This window comes from Nipponia nippon, unplaced genomic scaffold (assembly GCF_047370975.1).
Source record: "Nipponia nippon isolate SJK-2023a ecotype South Korea unplaced genomic scaffold, ASM4737097v1 scaffold_9, whole genome shotgun sequence".
Lineage (NCBI taxonomy): Eukaryota > Metazoa > Chordata > Aves > Pelecaniformes > Threskiornithidae > Nipponia > Nipponia nippon.
Genome location: NW_028262413.1, coordinates 27,264,807 through 27,280,078, shown reverse-complemented (window position 1 = coordinate 27,280,078; position 15,272 = coordinate 27,264,807). Strand labels below are relative to the sequence as shown.

Below are 15,272 nucleotides of genomic sequence, written 5' to 3'. Positions count from 1 at the left end.
CTGGAAAATAAAATGCCTGAGAGCTGAAAAGCTTTGCAGAGAAATCCCCTCCCAGCAGTTTTCCTGCTGGAATGGGAAAATCCCTGGTAAATCAGATCTAATGAAAGGCATAAATAAAGATTGCAGAATGAGGGAGGGAGAGAGATTAGGGAGGTGGGAATAAAACCACTCCTCTCTCTCCATCGCGCTCCGGCAGTGTCCCTCCTGCAGGGAAACCCCAACCCTCCATCAGTGGGGTACCAGTGGGCAGCATTTGGGGATCCCCCCCAAACACCTCTGGGAGACCTTGAGGAAGGTAGGATGGGGTAAGAGAGGATCTGGCAGGGAGATGAGGGAAACGGATCAGTCACAAGGCACATGAGGTGCTGAGAGTGGGGTGGTCCATGACCCCCCGAATCTGGACTGTATTGCAGAGGTGGGAGCAGCATCCTTGGGGAGGCTCCCGCTGAAAGCTGTGTCCTTCGCCAGGTTCTTCGCGGGGAGGAATTCAGGCTTTGCAAAGCGGCAAATAAAAGCAGAAAATAAATTAAAAAAAAAACCAAACCACCCTTTTTCTATTCTTCCTCCACAAATGATGAATCCACCAGCAGCTGGGCTGTACTGTGCAACAGCAGCTGAAAACACGGCGGCTTTCACAGCAGGAGAGAGGCAGGACAGATGGCCATCCCTCCCCACAGTCGCCACTTTGCCCCCTCGTGCTGGGGGTGCTCAGGGCCAAGGGTGCCAAGGGTAATGGGTATTTTCAAGCATCTTTTATCAACCTTGCTTGGACTGAAAGTCCTTGGGCTGCTGGTACCCATCACAGAGGCGACAAGCAGATGCCTACGGGAGAGGGGAAGAGCAAGTCATGGATGAAGAGGTGTTTCCTCCCCAGCCCACGTCTCAGCCACTCATTTTATTCCCCACTGTAGTTTATTCAGGTCCTCCTCTGGCCAAAATCATTCAATATCTTTTTTCATCTTCCCCAGATCAATGTGTGTTCGGGGGTGAGACCTCACCTGGTCCCCACATCACTGATCCAAGGTGGATTTCCCTGGAGCAGCACTTCTGTCTGAGTTTTACCACCTCCACTCTTTCCCCAAATTACTGTCCTAATATCCCTGCTGATTTTCGGCTCTGCCTGGTTAACAGAAAGGAAATCAGACCCTAGGAGCAGAAGAGAGAGTGTCACGGTTGTCAGGGACCCGGGTGACCACATTGTTGCCGACTGAGCTTTAGGTGCAAATCATTGCATGGAGGAGGTTCCTGTTGAAAACTTCCCCCCAGCCATGCGGTTACCCTGGAAAATATTATTACAGTAACGCTGTGCACCGAGGGATTGCTCACCGGCATCGACCATGCACTCCAGCACTCCTGCCATCCTGGGGATCCACCGCTGGACCCCAATCCAAATGTCCTGTGGGAATCAGAAGAGCCCCCAAAGCATCGTCTCATGACAAGCTGCTCACTAGAGGATGAGTCAGTTCGGGTCCACGCCAAAAAGTGTGTTCAGCACTTTTGAATATACCCGGTAGGAGGCAATAAATAACACGTACGCACACACGCCGCCTTGCCTCTTGCAGACCTGGGATTGCCACCTATCGTCGCGGTTCAGTTCTAGGACAAGAAACTCTCCTTGCTCCCATTGCTGGCTGGATTTTCCCAGGCTGGATCCCTGCTTCAGGCTGATTCCCTCCCCTCGTTGGAGTCCCTCCCAGACCAGACCCCCTCCCACACATGCACACAGGCCCATGGTTGTCATTTTCCTCCTGCCCAGGCAAGTCTTGCAGCAAGGACCTTTGCTAGGATGATGCTCCTGCATCCTTGGCACGCTGGTGGGTTTTTACAGATCCTGCAGAAATTAGCCCCCAGTATGACCCACAGGGCGGCAGGGGGGCATTTTGCATTCAGAAAGGACCAGCCTTAATGAGTCTGTTATTTAGAGGGGGGGAACGAGTGGGGAAACTGAGGCACGCCCCCCCCCTCAAGCAGGTGGCCCCCCCCAGCGCTGCCTCAGCTTCCCCGGGCGCTGCCCCCTCCCTGCTCCGCACCTTGCAAAGGGGCTCCCGGCCCCTTTAAGCCCCCCCCGCCCGGCGAAGGCTCGGCCCCTTTCTCTGACACAGCAGCCGCCGGGGCGAGCCGAACCGGGAGCCGCGGGGAGTGGGGAGGCTGCGGCCGGGGGCCGGGGGCCGGGCGCCCACCCGCCGCTCCGCCCGCCCCATGGCTCTGCCCGGGGCGCCGGGCGCTGCCCGCCCCGCTCCGCCCGCCCGGCGCCCGGGGAGCGGCCGGCCCTGAGCCGGTATCGCTGCCGCCGGTCGGTCCCGGGGGTACCGGGGGAGGGTGCGGGGGTGCGGGCAGCGGGGGCACCGGGGAGAGAGGCGGGGGGATGCGGGCAGCGTGGATGGAGGATGCGGGTACCGGGGATGGAGGATGCGCGTACCGGGGATGGAGGATGCCAGCAGCGGGGATGGAGGATGCAGGTACCGGAGATGGAAGATGCGGGTACTGGCATCCTCCATCCCCGCTGCCCCGGAGGATGTGGGTACCAGGGATGAAGGATGCGAGCAGCGGGGATGGAGGATGCGGGTACCGGGGATGGAAGATGCGAGCATGCCGGCATCCCCCCCCTTCCCTGTGCGCACCCCCGGGCTGGGGGAATGCGCCCCCCCCCCCCCAATCCGCCTCCGCCAGCGCTAATTTCCCCCCGCCGAGGGAAGCGGCGGGGGGGGGGGGGGGGGGGCATTTGAGGGCAAGGTGGATTTTCCCCCTGTCCTCGGCCGAGGCGGGATTGGGGCTTGAACCCGGGAGGAGGAAGATGGTGGGATGGCCCCTGCGGGGGGGACAAGGCTGCCTGAGCCCCTCTCAAATTGGAGGGGGACCCCGGGACGTGTCCCGTCCCCCCCCCCCCCCCCCCCACGGCGGGCTGTCACCTCTGGTAACATCTCACCCCTTCCAACAGCGACCTAAGGAAAGTGGCCCCCGGACTCCTCTTGTGCCACGCAAAAGCCCTGAGGGAGGAGGAAGAGGAGGAGGAGGAGGGGGAAGAAGTAAGAAAAGGAGAAGAGAAAAAAAAAAAGGACAAGGAAGAGCTTGGACTGGAGCCAAGGGAGGTCTGGATCCCGACGGTAAGTTCCTGAGCTACACGGCTGTCTGTCTGTCTGTCTGTCTATCCATCCATCTGGCTCAGCGAGACCCTGCTGTGCTCAGTCTCTGGGTCTCAAACTGCAGGGCAGGGGGGCAAAAAGGAGGGTGCCAGCGCAGTGCCAGGCTCCATCCTGCCTCCCCCCTCAATTAGGGCGAGACACTGTGGGGGTACCCGGGGGCTTGTCCTCATGCCAGGGCTGAGAGCAAGGCAAGGCAGAAGTGGGCATCCCTCCCCCCCCAGCTTTCTGGCTCTGGCAGGGACGGCTCCCTCACATTGTCTGTCTGTCCTTGCAGGAGAGGACCCTGGGCTCCCCAGGACGCCTGCACCCAGCTGGGAGACCCCCACCCCCACCACCACCCAGAGTTGGAGCTGGCGACCCTGGACTGAAGGCCCAACGCGGGGAGCAGCATCGCTCCCCAGGAGCACCCAGCCCCGCGTCCCCCTCCCTGGCATCGGGGAGCAGGCAAGGTGTGAGCCACTGGATTTTAGCTTCCTGGGACATCCAAGGGACTCTTCCTCTTCCTCCTCCCACTCGCCCAACCAGACAGTGCTTGCCTCCTCCACTCGCCCCATGGCCACCTCACATCTTCCCACAGCCACCGGCTGAGCCCCCTCTGCAGCATTCCTGACTCCGCATGGTGCATCCAGAACCTGCTGCTCGCTCCGAACTGGAGCCCCCCGACCTCGCAGGGAGGCGAGCGTGCGGCTGGGACTTTCTTGGAGGCAGGGGAACGTTAAGATGTTGAAAGCTCCCCAGCCGAGAGGGGCTGCGCGGACACCAGGCCACGCGGCTAGGGGGGAGCAGGATGGACAGAGCCGTTGGGGCCGGGAACCGAGGCCCGTAGGGAAGGATGGACTCCCGGACCTGCCAGGACAGGCAGCCCAGTGACCACCCCAGCAGCAGCAGCAGCAGCAATTGTAGCAGCAGCAAGAGTAACTGCGAAAGGGAAAGGATCCGGAGTCGGATGAAAATGGTGATCGGGCAACTGGAAGGCATCTTGCAGGAGCTCAAGGATGTGGCCAAGGAGCTCCGGGAGGTAGGAAAGCCCCAGGGTGCCATCACATCCCAGCGCGGGTCATGGTAGTTGCTGGGGTGCCCTGTCCCCATCCCCCTTCCTGTCCCGTGCCTCCAGGGTCAGGCTGGGGGGAGCAGAGCCAGCTCAGCACTCGCAACCCATCAGCCCCAGGAGGAACCTGGGGTGGCACAGCCTGGCTGATGTGCAAAAGGATTTTCAAAAAGAGGGGAGAGAAAAAAAATAGATACGGTTTGCAAAATTGCTCTTGATCTTGACACCGGGGTTTGCTCGGGGTCAGAGGGCCTGGCCGAGGCACCAGCTCTGCGGGTGCTGGTGGTGGGAGAAGCACTATGGGGTCACACACCAGGGCTGGGGGAGCTGGTGCCATCATCACTGTACCACAGTCAGCTCTGCTCTGCCTTATTGGGGTGCCTGGGGGTTGTTTTCCAGGTCCCTTTCAAACCAGGGAGGTAGATGGAGAGAGGATGGTGGGTCCCTCTGGCATTGCAGAGAGCACCGAAAATACAGCATCAGCCCTGGATGCAATGGGGGGGAGTCCACGGGGCAGGCAGGGGGCCAAAGCGACTGCCTGTCCCATAGCCTGGCTGTCACTGTGCATTGCTCCTGTAAAAAAAACTATATATACACATATAAAGTGTGGTTGGAGTTTCCTCCCAATGCAGAAGCATGGTAGAGTCAGTTTGGTGGGGAATTTAATATTTCTGTGGGTTCAACTGTTTGGGGCACACATCTCCAAGGTGGAGGGGAAGGGGACCTGGATGGGGCTGGTCATTTAGGACATCTTTGCAGGTGATGGGGGAAGCAGTAGATGGAAAGCATGCAGTAGTCTTGAGCATGGCATGGCAGCTTGCTTTTGCAATAGGGTAGAGCAGGCATTTGCATCCTCTCTGTGGCCTAAGCCAAGCATGGGGTTACATCCAGAGCCGTGAGAAACCTCGTCTCCCCCCAGGAAGGGCAGAAATTGGTGGAGATTTTGCCATGGGGCCACCATGGAGCAGCCCTGCACAGGTTGGTGACATTTGGGGGCCACCAAGAGAGTGCTGATGCAGGTGGACCAATGTCATCCTGAGCGCAGACGTGGCTGCGGTCAGGGAGGTGACATCTTCCAGCTTGAAGCATCCCCTGAGATGCAGTGTCCTCCTTTGGGATGGCTCCGCTCGGTCCGGGATATTTTAGGGAGGCTGTTCTAAAGCCAGCACCAGCAGGATGCCACATCCTGCCATTCCACCCCACTGGGTCCCCACGAGGGCTCAACCTGGCTGTCACTTCCCTAGAGATTTTCCTTTCTCTCGTGGCTTTGCTGGTCCTTCCTGCTGCAGAAAACAAACCCGGCCACCCAAAGCAAAAAGCGCCCCCTGATTCCTGCAACGCCAACAGGGGAGCCCAAAACCACTTCGACAAATCTCTGATGAATTAAAAATAGTCATAATAGTAATAATCGGGAGGCAGAGCTTTTTTCCATTTAGCCCGAGCTCACTTCATGCTCCTTCAGGAGCTTAAAGAGGCCTTTAAAGTGAGGATGATGGCAATTGGCCTCTTTTATTGAGCTCATGGATTTAAGGCCAGGTGGGACCACCATGATCATATGAGCATCCCTCCCGCTGAGGATGCAGAGGGATAAGAAAGACCCAGATGAGACAAATCTCTGACCATTTCACAGCTGAGGCCGGGTTGTGCTTCCCGCTAAGCTTTGGGTGGCTCCACAAGGTCCCCATCCAGATCTTGGGGCCAGAAGGACGTTGAGCATGTTTGCAGCATCCTTGGTAGGCTGCCCAAGTCAGGTTGTACCAGCATGTTTTGGAGCAGAGAAGAGGAGAAGGTGGCCTGAGGACACAGGAGAGAGGTAAAGGGCTCTCGGCGTTCCCTGGGAACACGTTTTGGGAAGCAGGCACAAAGGAGGAGGAATAACATTGGAGGGTGGAAGAGCTGAGCTGGGCGCAGCAGCTCCCTATGCTTTGAGGAGAAGAGAGTGGCCAGAGGACGCCCATCCTCTGCCCCTCGCCCCAGGGAGACCCTGCTGTTGTGCCAGGGAGGGGGCCCATGCCCCATGAGATGGCTTCTCCAGAGGGTGCTGGGAAGTGCTGAGGCCTGGAGATGATTTTTCCATGGAGTTGGCACATCCTTAGGCACCAGTGACCTCCCAGGCTGCGTCCCATAGCTGCCCTAGAAAAGCCACTCACACCATGGGACAACACGGCCAGGTCAGCATAGAGCCAGCCACAAGGTCCCCACCATGAGGTGGGTCCTAAATTTCAACCCTTCTCAACAACTCCTACAACATACCCATATAACTTCAGCAGTTAGTTGAATTTATACAAAACAGCATAAAACTCAGTACAAGAGCAGGCTCTGGAGCTAAAACACACCAGTCCAACCAGGCTAAACCAGGCTCCTGCAACTCCAAAGAAACAGAGGTCTGGCTTTCCCCAAACCAAGCAGATGTTGGGCATTAGAGGCTTTGGAAATTCAACCCCTTGTTTCTGGATCGCTCAGAGCAAACTCAATGGGAGCACATTATATGGAAATCTTTTTCAAGCCCAACCAGAAAAGTTCCTGGTAGACACCAGGCTGGCAAATCATAAGACGACATGTCTACCTTGCACGTAGTGATACTCTTCCTCGGCTGGAGGTGGGGGCCAGGACATGGGGACAAGGCTGGCGACAGGCAGCCCTGCAGCCCCAGGCAGGGACTGATGGCTCCGAGCCTAAATGGGCTCATGAGTGGGGGTCCCAGGAGGGGCTGCCCGTTAGTGCCTGCAGGGTCCTGGCACTTGTGATATTGGTGTATTCTCCAATGGAGATGCCATGGAAGATTTGGAAATGTCCATCCCTGCGGCCATCTCCTCTGCTCAGGGCTTTGCGAGTGGGTTGGGGCACAGGACTGAATGTGCTTGGTGAGGGCAGTGGTGGACCCAATCCTGCTGCACTAGAGGCATCTGTGGAGCCAGAAAACCTTCACTGGTTGATGCTGGACCCACTCCTTCCAGGTTCTCCTTACAGGAAGAGCTGGGTATCAGGACTTTGCAGGTCTGGAAGAAGCAGATGGGTCATAACCACCTTGACAAAAATAACCCTTGAAGCCATCAAAACCCCTGTGTGGACACAAGGGCTTTCACCCAGGGATGATTCCTGCTCCAAAACCACCCGCCAGCTCCAGGCACAGCCAGCTCTAGCTCACATAAGGCTTTTCTCCCAGGTTGTCCCTGCTTCAGCAGAGATTTTGAGTCCCAGACTTAGGCAGGATTGCAGGATGCTCCAGGGGGAGGCTTCAGCAGGGGACCCCAAGGTAGCCCTGCTCCACTGGCCCATCCATAGGGATGCAATGTGAGACCAGACCCCAGATCAGGCACCATCCCCAGCTCCCAGGAGCAGTTCCCACCTGAAGCCTGTCATTCCAGATGTCCGTCTGATTCAGGATGCTGTTTTACCAGTTCTCCTCTCCCACTCTCCCTTCCTCCCTCTTTCTCTTTTGTGTATATAATTATTCCCCAGCACTCCAAGACAGGGCTGTATTATGTGCAGAGAAAATTATTATTAAAATCTTTGATTGAAAACGCACACTGGAAGTAGAAATCAGGCAGGAGGCAGGCAGGGAAGGCGCTTCCGCCAAGCACTTGCCACACTGCCTTGCCCTCCCACACGCCTCCTGCCAGCCCTGGCCTTTTCGCATTGGAGTAAGGGTGATACCACGGGGAAGAAGATATCCCAAGAGGTCCCTGCCATCTCCACTGCAAGGCTGAGCTCCTTCCCAACCTTGGGGGATCCCTTTGATTAGTGTTGGGAGTCGGAAACCATCCATGGGTTATATTCAGAGACAAGAAATAAAAACAAATGTCTGTGCAATTGTCATTATGTGCAACCCCCCCAAAATCCCATGGGAAAGGCCCTATCACCCCTGCACCCCCTGACATGGGAGCAGTGGGGTCCCACCATCCAGGGAAGCAGCAGTGAGGGGTCCCTTCCAAGCCTCTGGCAGGAGGAAAATCCTCCCTGCAACCCCTTACGATAATAAATACCTTAATAATGTTGTAATCAATAGGTGATTAGCTGGGAACATTTGGGAAAGTTCACGGCGAGAAGGCGGCTTATTATTCTAATAACATTATTCTAATAATAACATGTTTTAGAGATCTGTGTGATGATTTCGAACTATTTAGCAGCTGATGATCTAGCAAATGATCCCGAGATCCATGGCATGCTCATTTACAAGCATCAGCTCAGGGAAGAGAGGCCCCTGTAACCCAGCTTCTCTTTGCGAGCTCCAATTAATCATTTATTCCTTATTAAATATTTAGTCACCTTGCCTGTGCCAGGAAGTGGTTTGGGAAGGTCCCTGCTCCGAGAGAGTTTGGCTGTGGGGACGCAGGGGCTCTGCTGGAGGCTTTGGGGTGGCTCTTTTCCGCCATGGAGAGAGGAATTGATGCTCAAGGCGATGGTGTCAAATGCCTCTGGGATGCTTTGGAAATAGGGTTGGGGATTTTTTGCATGGGCCAGGCAGTCCCGTTGCACATTCCCTTTGTGTGCCAGCTGGCAGCAAAGCAGAGCATGGGGACAGGCAGGTCGGATCCAGCCTTGGAAAGCAGCTGCGTAACATGGGAAGATGCTTTGGACCCCAAAATGTGCTGCTGGAGGTGCACAGCGGGGTGCTGGGGATGGGAATCGAGCTGGCAGCTGAGGGAGTATGGAGTCTGGGGGGGATGCACAAAAATCCCTATTCCTCTCCCAGCCTGGCTGGGGATGAGATGCTTTGCTCTGAGTTGGGAACACAGTTGCATCTCGCTGGAGGGCAGCCAAGGGGGGACACACACATCACCGAAGCAAAGACACCCCGCTTTGATCTCTCCACCCCAGACCCCCTCCTTCACCCAGCAGTACTCACCCCGAGCACCGATCCGCTTCGTCCATCTGCTTCAAAGGCCGTGCTGGGATGAAGGGGCTGTTAGATCACACCACTTTGATCCCAGCATTTTCCAGTTCCTTCCCTGGCCTCAGGAATATATGCATGACCAATTACCGGCCACAAAGCCTTTGAAGTCCCTTCTTGTCCTCCAGCCTTGTTCCTCACCTCTCCAGCATCTTCTCGAGCTTCCAGGAGGTTTAGCTCCTTGGTAGGAAACAGCATGGCCAAAATGTGGAAGCTGGAGTCACCAAGCCAGGAACCTCTGTGCTTGATTTGCAGCCAATAACCAAAAATCCCATTAAAAACAATGATGCTCCAAGATGTTCAACATCTGCCTCAGCTGGGAAGGTAAACACCCAATTTGGAGCACTCAGGCTTTTACATGGAAAGCTCCTGGCTGCCAGCAATGTCCGTGGGTGCAGGAACTGTACATGGGGTAAGAGGAGCACCCAGCACTCCCAGTTGGGCTGTATGGTGGGAGCTGGTTTTTGGGGTGGGGGTGAACTGGTCAGCACCACAGTTTAGCTCATCCTTGCTCGGTGTCCGTCTCTATGGAGTACCATGGGGACATGGGCCCATCCCTCTGCCTGGCTCCAGTTCATCCTCCAGCTCCTCAAAGCTTGTTGCTTTGGGCGAGAGCTGAGCATCCCTTGGCCACTCAGAGCCTGCTTTAAAGGCACTGGGGCACAGCAGGATGAGGCCCCTTGGTGACACCATGCACAAGGTCAAGGGGAATTATTTTTGCTCCCTATTTTCCTGCTGCTGGGTACCCCTGGTCTGACTACGGATGCTCTGCTGTTACCAAATTGTGGCTCTTTGCAGCAAGGTGAAACCTAAAAGTGAGGGAGGATAGGAACACGTCCTCTCTCAGTCACCCCCATGGCACCTCCAGCACATGCTGAGGACACCCCAGCCCTCCTCGTCTGCTTGTAGGTGGACAGAGCCACCCCAGTTCACTGGGGGATAAGATCATCACCAGGGTCTCACCAAAAAACCCCCAGTCCCAGGTCTGGTCCATCCCTCCCTCCCTCCCTCCCTCCCCGTTGCTCTCACCCTGGCTCCCCCTGCCAGCCGTGATGGCCTCAGCTAAAAATCTTCGACAACCTGCCGCAGGAAGGAGAAAAGAGGGGAGAAAAGACCAAATCCTACTTTACATTTAAATCCTCAGTGGGTACCAAGTGTCACATAGGTATTTAACACCCCCCTGCCACCACCAGCCGCCGTTTAAAATAGAAAGCACTCCTAAAAATAGCCCCAAGTGAGCCACCGCTGATGTGACACTAATCCCTGTGTGCCGTGGCACGGACTGCGATGGGGACGAGGACCGGGATGGGGACGTGACTCCTCCTGGCACTCACCCAGCCCAAATTGCAGTGAGCTCCTTTAATGAGGAGGAGCAGGGACCCCAGTTGCCAGGGACCCAACCTGAAGCCCAGGCCATGCTCGCCCTGAACCTGGCGTTGTAATCACTGAGCCTTCAGGAAAACAGAGGTGATCTCATTTTAGCTGAGGGTTTCAGCAGAATCATTTGCTGCCTTATTAAAAAATAATAATAGCCGGGTGTTTCCCAGGAACAGCTCTTTTCCTGCCCTTTTTCCTAATTCTTTCTTGTCACCAAGAAAGAAGAGGTCATATAATTTTTTTTCTCTTTTCCTCAAGTTTTGCCCTTTCTCCCCCAAAGAAAAGATGAAAAAAAAGGGTGAAAAAGAAACCTCGTGGTGCATTGGGAACAGAAGAAATTGCCTTTTCTAATTTCAAGACTTTCTTGCAGATGCTGGAGTGGATGCTCCAAGCTTGCTCCCAGCACCCTTCAAAGTCAAAGCTTGAAGGACGGATGGGTCCCTGCCTGTCCTCTCTGGAGGTCTTGCGTGGGCAAGGAGGCAGGAAAAATAAATCAGAGATCATGAGTGAGGAGCTTAGGTAAAGCCTGTTGCCTTCTGCTGCCTGGGATGAGAAGTGCTCAGCTGACTGTCCCCAGCACTACCCTGCTTTGGGGACCCAAAGTCCCTCAGGTGACAGTGCCATGATGAAGGTCCAAGGTCCATCCCTGAGTCGGGACTAGAGATGGGCTTCAACGTACCTTCGAGAGGTCCATCCAGCAGAGAAACCACTCATGGGGCTAGGGAGAAGTCCCCATGCAGCACAGCTCAGGAAGGTACTTCTGGCCCTGGGCTGAGCTTATATGGGCTCCTGGGCCATGGGCATGGTGGGGTGCGGGTCCCAGGTGGGGCTGATTGGGGCTGCATTTATTCCCATCACCATGTGCTCAGGTCTGATGGTGGGAGGGTTCCTCTCATTTCCAACCCAAACTTCATCCAGGCTCTGCTACACCCTTTTTTCCCTGGAAAGACAGGTTTTTTTGGCATCTTCTATTGCCTACATGTCCAACACGCTCCCAGGCAGCAATCCCCAGCCCTTCAGCCTGCGTTTTCATGGTGACACCAGCTGGTTCCATCTCAGAAAGGGTCTCCCCATTCCCAGTTCTCCCCAATTGCTCTGCTCCAGGTTTGCAGCAGGCAGCAAATGCACACATCCAGACTCATCACCCTCGCTCAAACCATATCGGACCCCTGTGCCCCTTGGGGTTGTGCCCCCATGGAGGTGATGCTATTTTGTCCTCCAGAGATGCTCATCCAGGTTGTCCCAAGGTTATCACGCAGCATTTGGTGGCCTGAGAAATGGTCCTCGTTGCAGCCAGAGCCTGGAGATGTCCTGCAGCGACCTGCAGCTGATTTAAAAGAGAGGGTGTTGCATGCCTAGGGCTGGATCCCCTCCCAACAAGGAAATGGAGGGGTCGGAGTCCCCCATTCTTGGTGCCATCCCCTCGGGAGCTTGGTAGAGCAGGAGAGCTGCATGGGCAGGGTTATTGAAAAAGTGAAATTTGGAGCTCAAATATGGGAATTCTATTAAAATTAGGTCAGCAGAGTGTAACAGAGCCACTTCAGCTGCTGGCAGAGTAATCTTCCCCTCAGGCTCCTGGTTTCAGATGCCCAGACATATTAAATTCCCCTTAACTCTGCCCATGCCTCCTCATCCACCACGAGGGCTTTGCAAGGAGCCTGCCCGGCTGAGCCATGTATGGTGCACTTCTAGTGATTTATGGTGTTGACCCAAACCTCTGCATGCTGCCATCTAGCAAAGGGATGCAGAGACCAAGGGCCACCTAACACCGTGACGGGAGCTTTGGGGTGCCCACCCTTGGCCACCCAATGCAAGGATGGGATGGGGTGTCTGAGCCCAAGCACTCAGTCTTCCCCAGCAAAACTGCTCAAAAAAATGGAGTTATGGGATAACAGCAGCATAAAAATGATGGAGATGTGCCATGATTAATTATTCTTGGTGGATAAGGAGGTCCAACACCCATTGATGAACTGTGGGACCGGCATAGATATGGCAGGGCTTTTCAGTAGCATGAGGAGAAGGAAACGAAATATGTCTGGCAAGATATTGCCTGTCGAGTTGTCTTCCCTCCATCATTTTGGGAAATTTGTGGCTGATTTCCACCAGGAAAGGATGTGCGGAAGGGCAGTGGAAGGAAAAAGGTGGAGAGAGAAAGGCAATAATGAAAAATAACCAGAAAAAAAAACATTTATACATGGAGAAACCACCTGGAAAAAGCTAAGCACAGGGGTTTTTTCATTCCCAAATGCTCTGTCTGTGGGATGGGGGGGCCGGGGAGCAGTGGGAGGGACACAGCCCTGAGGTGCCGGGGGGCACTGATGCCCATGCTGGGGAAGGGGAGAGCACAAAATGCATCAACTGGGTGCACAAACAGGTACGAGAGGTATCGAGGGGTTCCCCTTAGCCCCCCCGCTCGTCTGCCGCTGCCCACCCCCTGCTTGGCAGCACTGGGACTGGCCAGGCCCTCTGCCAGCTCCCCCGGGGAGGGGGGGGGGGAGGTGAGCCAGCAACCCTGCCAAAAATATGCACTTCAAACTGCTGCTCAGTTGAATTTTCACATCGTGCTCTGCCTCCCACACAAAATAAAGCCACGCACACCCCCGCACACATATATACGTGCAGAAACACCAGCCAAGAAACACCGTGATGCTCCCAGAGACACAGCAATGGCTCCAGGCAATTACCATGGCAGTGGGTGCTTGGGTGGGATTGGGGTACCCTGGGCAGGATTAGTGCTGTGCTTGGTGCTGGGCAGCCCTTGAGCTGGATGGGATTAAAGACTAGAAGGTCGGTGATGAGCCTCTTGCATCCAAAACCTCAGCAAAGTCATTAGGTGGAGACCACAGTCCATGGGAGGCACAGGAGGAAGGAGGTCCTTCCTCCCTTCCTTTCCCTTCCAGCCCTGCCTGTGGCTTGAATCTCAGCTAGGACATTACATCTATTATTTTTAATTTTTTAAAGGCTTGTTTTATTCATGCCCCATGTGAGGCCCATCCCCTGCAGCGTGGCGGGGACACGATCCTGTCCCCAAGCCACCACGGGTCTTGATATACTCAGCACCTTGCAGGAGATGGAGCATTGGGGAACAAGCCCGTCAGCATCCCAGCTGGGGTGGGGGGAGACAGTGCTGTCCGTGCAGCTCCTGAACTTTCCATGCTGCTCTGTGTTTTGTCACACAGCCTTGGGTCATTTTGCACCCCCTGCCTCAGTTTCCCTACCTGTGGAGCTGCCTTTACCGGGGGAAAAGGTGGCAGTCGCTGGGGCTCCCCATGGATGAGTGCAAGGGACCAAGGGGCTGCACATGTACAGGGATTTGGGGTGACATTCAGGGTCCCAGGGGACAAGGCAGACCCCAGGGCCTCCCTTGGAAGGGCCCACCCTACTGTACTGAGCACCCAGAGGCACCCAAAGCTTCACCGCCTGCTTGGGGCTCATAGGTGCTGTGCCGCTGGGTAGGCTTCGGTCCCTGCTGAGGGGCTCCTGGAGTAGCTCCACCTGGGCAGAGACCTCCCAGCTCATCACACTGGTGATGCTGGGGGAAATGGCAGAGATTTAGGGATGTGGTGTTATTACAGAGCAAAAACAGGAGGGTCCTGTCCGGCAGCTCCTCTCTGCCCGTCCGTCCATCTGTCTGTCTGCAGGTGGTGAGCCAGATTGACCGACTGACGTCCGACTTCGAGTTCGAGCTGGAGCCAGATGACTGGACAACAGCGACGGCCAGCAGCACCTCCAGCAGCGAGAAGGGGGGAGGCGCCTTCGAGCTGGGACCCCTCGATTTCGCCACCTCTGACATCCTCTCCGACAGCTGGGAATTCTGCTCCTTCCTGGATGCTTCCACCCCCTCCGACCCGGGCGATGGTCCCGAGCCCCCCCGGCCGCAGCCGCAGCCCCCGCCAGCTCGCCAGCCTGATTACCGGCTGATGAACGGGGGGATCCCCATCACCAATGGTCCCCGGGGCGGCGGGACCCCGGATTCATCCAGCGAGGAAGCCTTCGGCACAATGGCCAGCCAGAAGATCCCGCATCACCGGCCAGCCGGCACGCGGGAACGGGTCCGATTCAGCGACAAGGTGCTTTACCACGCTTTGTGCTGCGATGACGACCGGGATGGTGACAGCACGGTGTCCCCAGGGGATGATGGCCCTGAGGAGCCTGGCCGTAAGGTGCTGGCGGGGCCACCCTCAAAGCATCCTTCCACCGGTGGTGGTGGTGGACCCCCGGCGCGGCGGCTGACAAGGAACAGCAGCACGCAGACCGTAGCCGATAAAAGCACCCAGACGGTGCTGCCTTATATCCCGGCCAGGCAGAAAATTAAAAATAAAAACTGACGTCGGCTCCACCACACGGATTTGGGGAGGGTGGGTGGATGGGGGGATTCCTGGGGAGGGACAGAAAAAAAAAAATATATATAAATATATATTTAAATAAATCAATACTAATAATAAAATCAACATGAAAAGGTGGCAAAGAAGACAAACGTCCCAACTACCTACCCGTCATTTTCAAGGCTCAGGGAATTTTAAATTGTTTTTTTTTTGTGGACAGAAGCTTCAGATCAATAAACCGTCCATCATGGAGAAATAATAACAATAACATATATATTATATGTATATATGTGCCAAGAGAGGGAAGCCTATATGGAGGGGAGAGCCAGCGCACCTGAGGTCATGGTCAGGGGATGAATGGGGATGTGGGAATGCTGGGCGGGGGGGGGGGGGCGTGGTTGGGGCTGGGGGTGAATGTCCATCCCTGGGACATTTTATCCCTATTTGGCTTAAGAAGAGCTGGTGTGATCTGTTTTGTCATATCT

The 15,272-nt window shown here is 55.7% G+C and overlaps 1 protein-coding gene across 2 annotated transcripts; it reads left to right on the top strand.

The window, feature by feature from the left end:
• Positions 1 to 2,204: 2,204 nt before the first annotated feature.
• On the top strand, positions 2,205 to 14,810 carry INSYN1 (inhibitory synaptic factor 1). Of its 2 annotated transcripts, none has more exons than XM_087744421.1 (4): positions 2,205 to 2,293; positions 2,939 to 3,104; positions 3,418 to 4,161; positions 14,104 to 14,810. In XM_087744421.1, the coding sequence occupies exons 3-4, from the start codon at positions 3,976 to 3,978 to the stop codon at positions 14,788 to 14,790; spliced, it is 873 nt and encodes a 290-aa protein (XP_087600547.1). In that variant the 5' UTR covers positions 2,205 to 2,293; positions 2,939 to 3,104; positions 3,418 to 3,975; the 3' UTR covers positions 14,791 to 14,810. The 2 variants fall into 2 exon arrangements, with proteins under 2 accessions (XP_087600547.1, XP_087600548.1); XM_087744422.1 differs by lacking the exon at positions 2,205 to 2,293 and adding an exon at positions 2,369 to 2,459.
• The last annotated feature ends 462 nt before the right edge of the window (positions 14,811 to 15,272 follow it).

Bases quoted from the DNA above. Each gene is read 5' to 3' on its own strand.
- INSYN1 (XM_087744421.1), top strand. From the start codon at position 3,976: ATGGACTCCCGGACCTGCCAGGACAGGCAGCCCAGTGACCACCCCAGC. The intron at 4,162-14,103 runs GTAGGAAAGCCC...GTCTGTCTGCAG, and splicing joins TGGCCAAGGAGCTCCGGGAG to GTGGTGAGCCAGATTGACCG.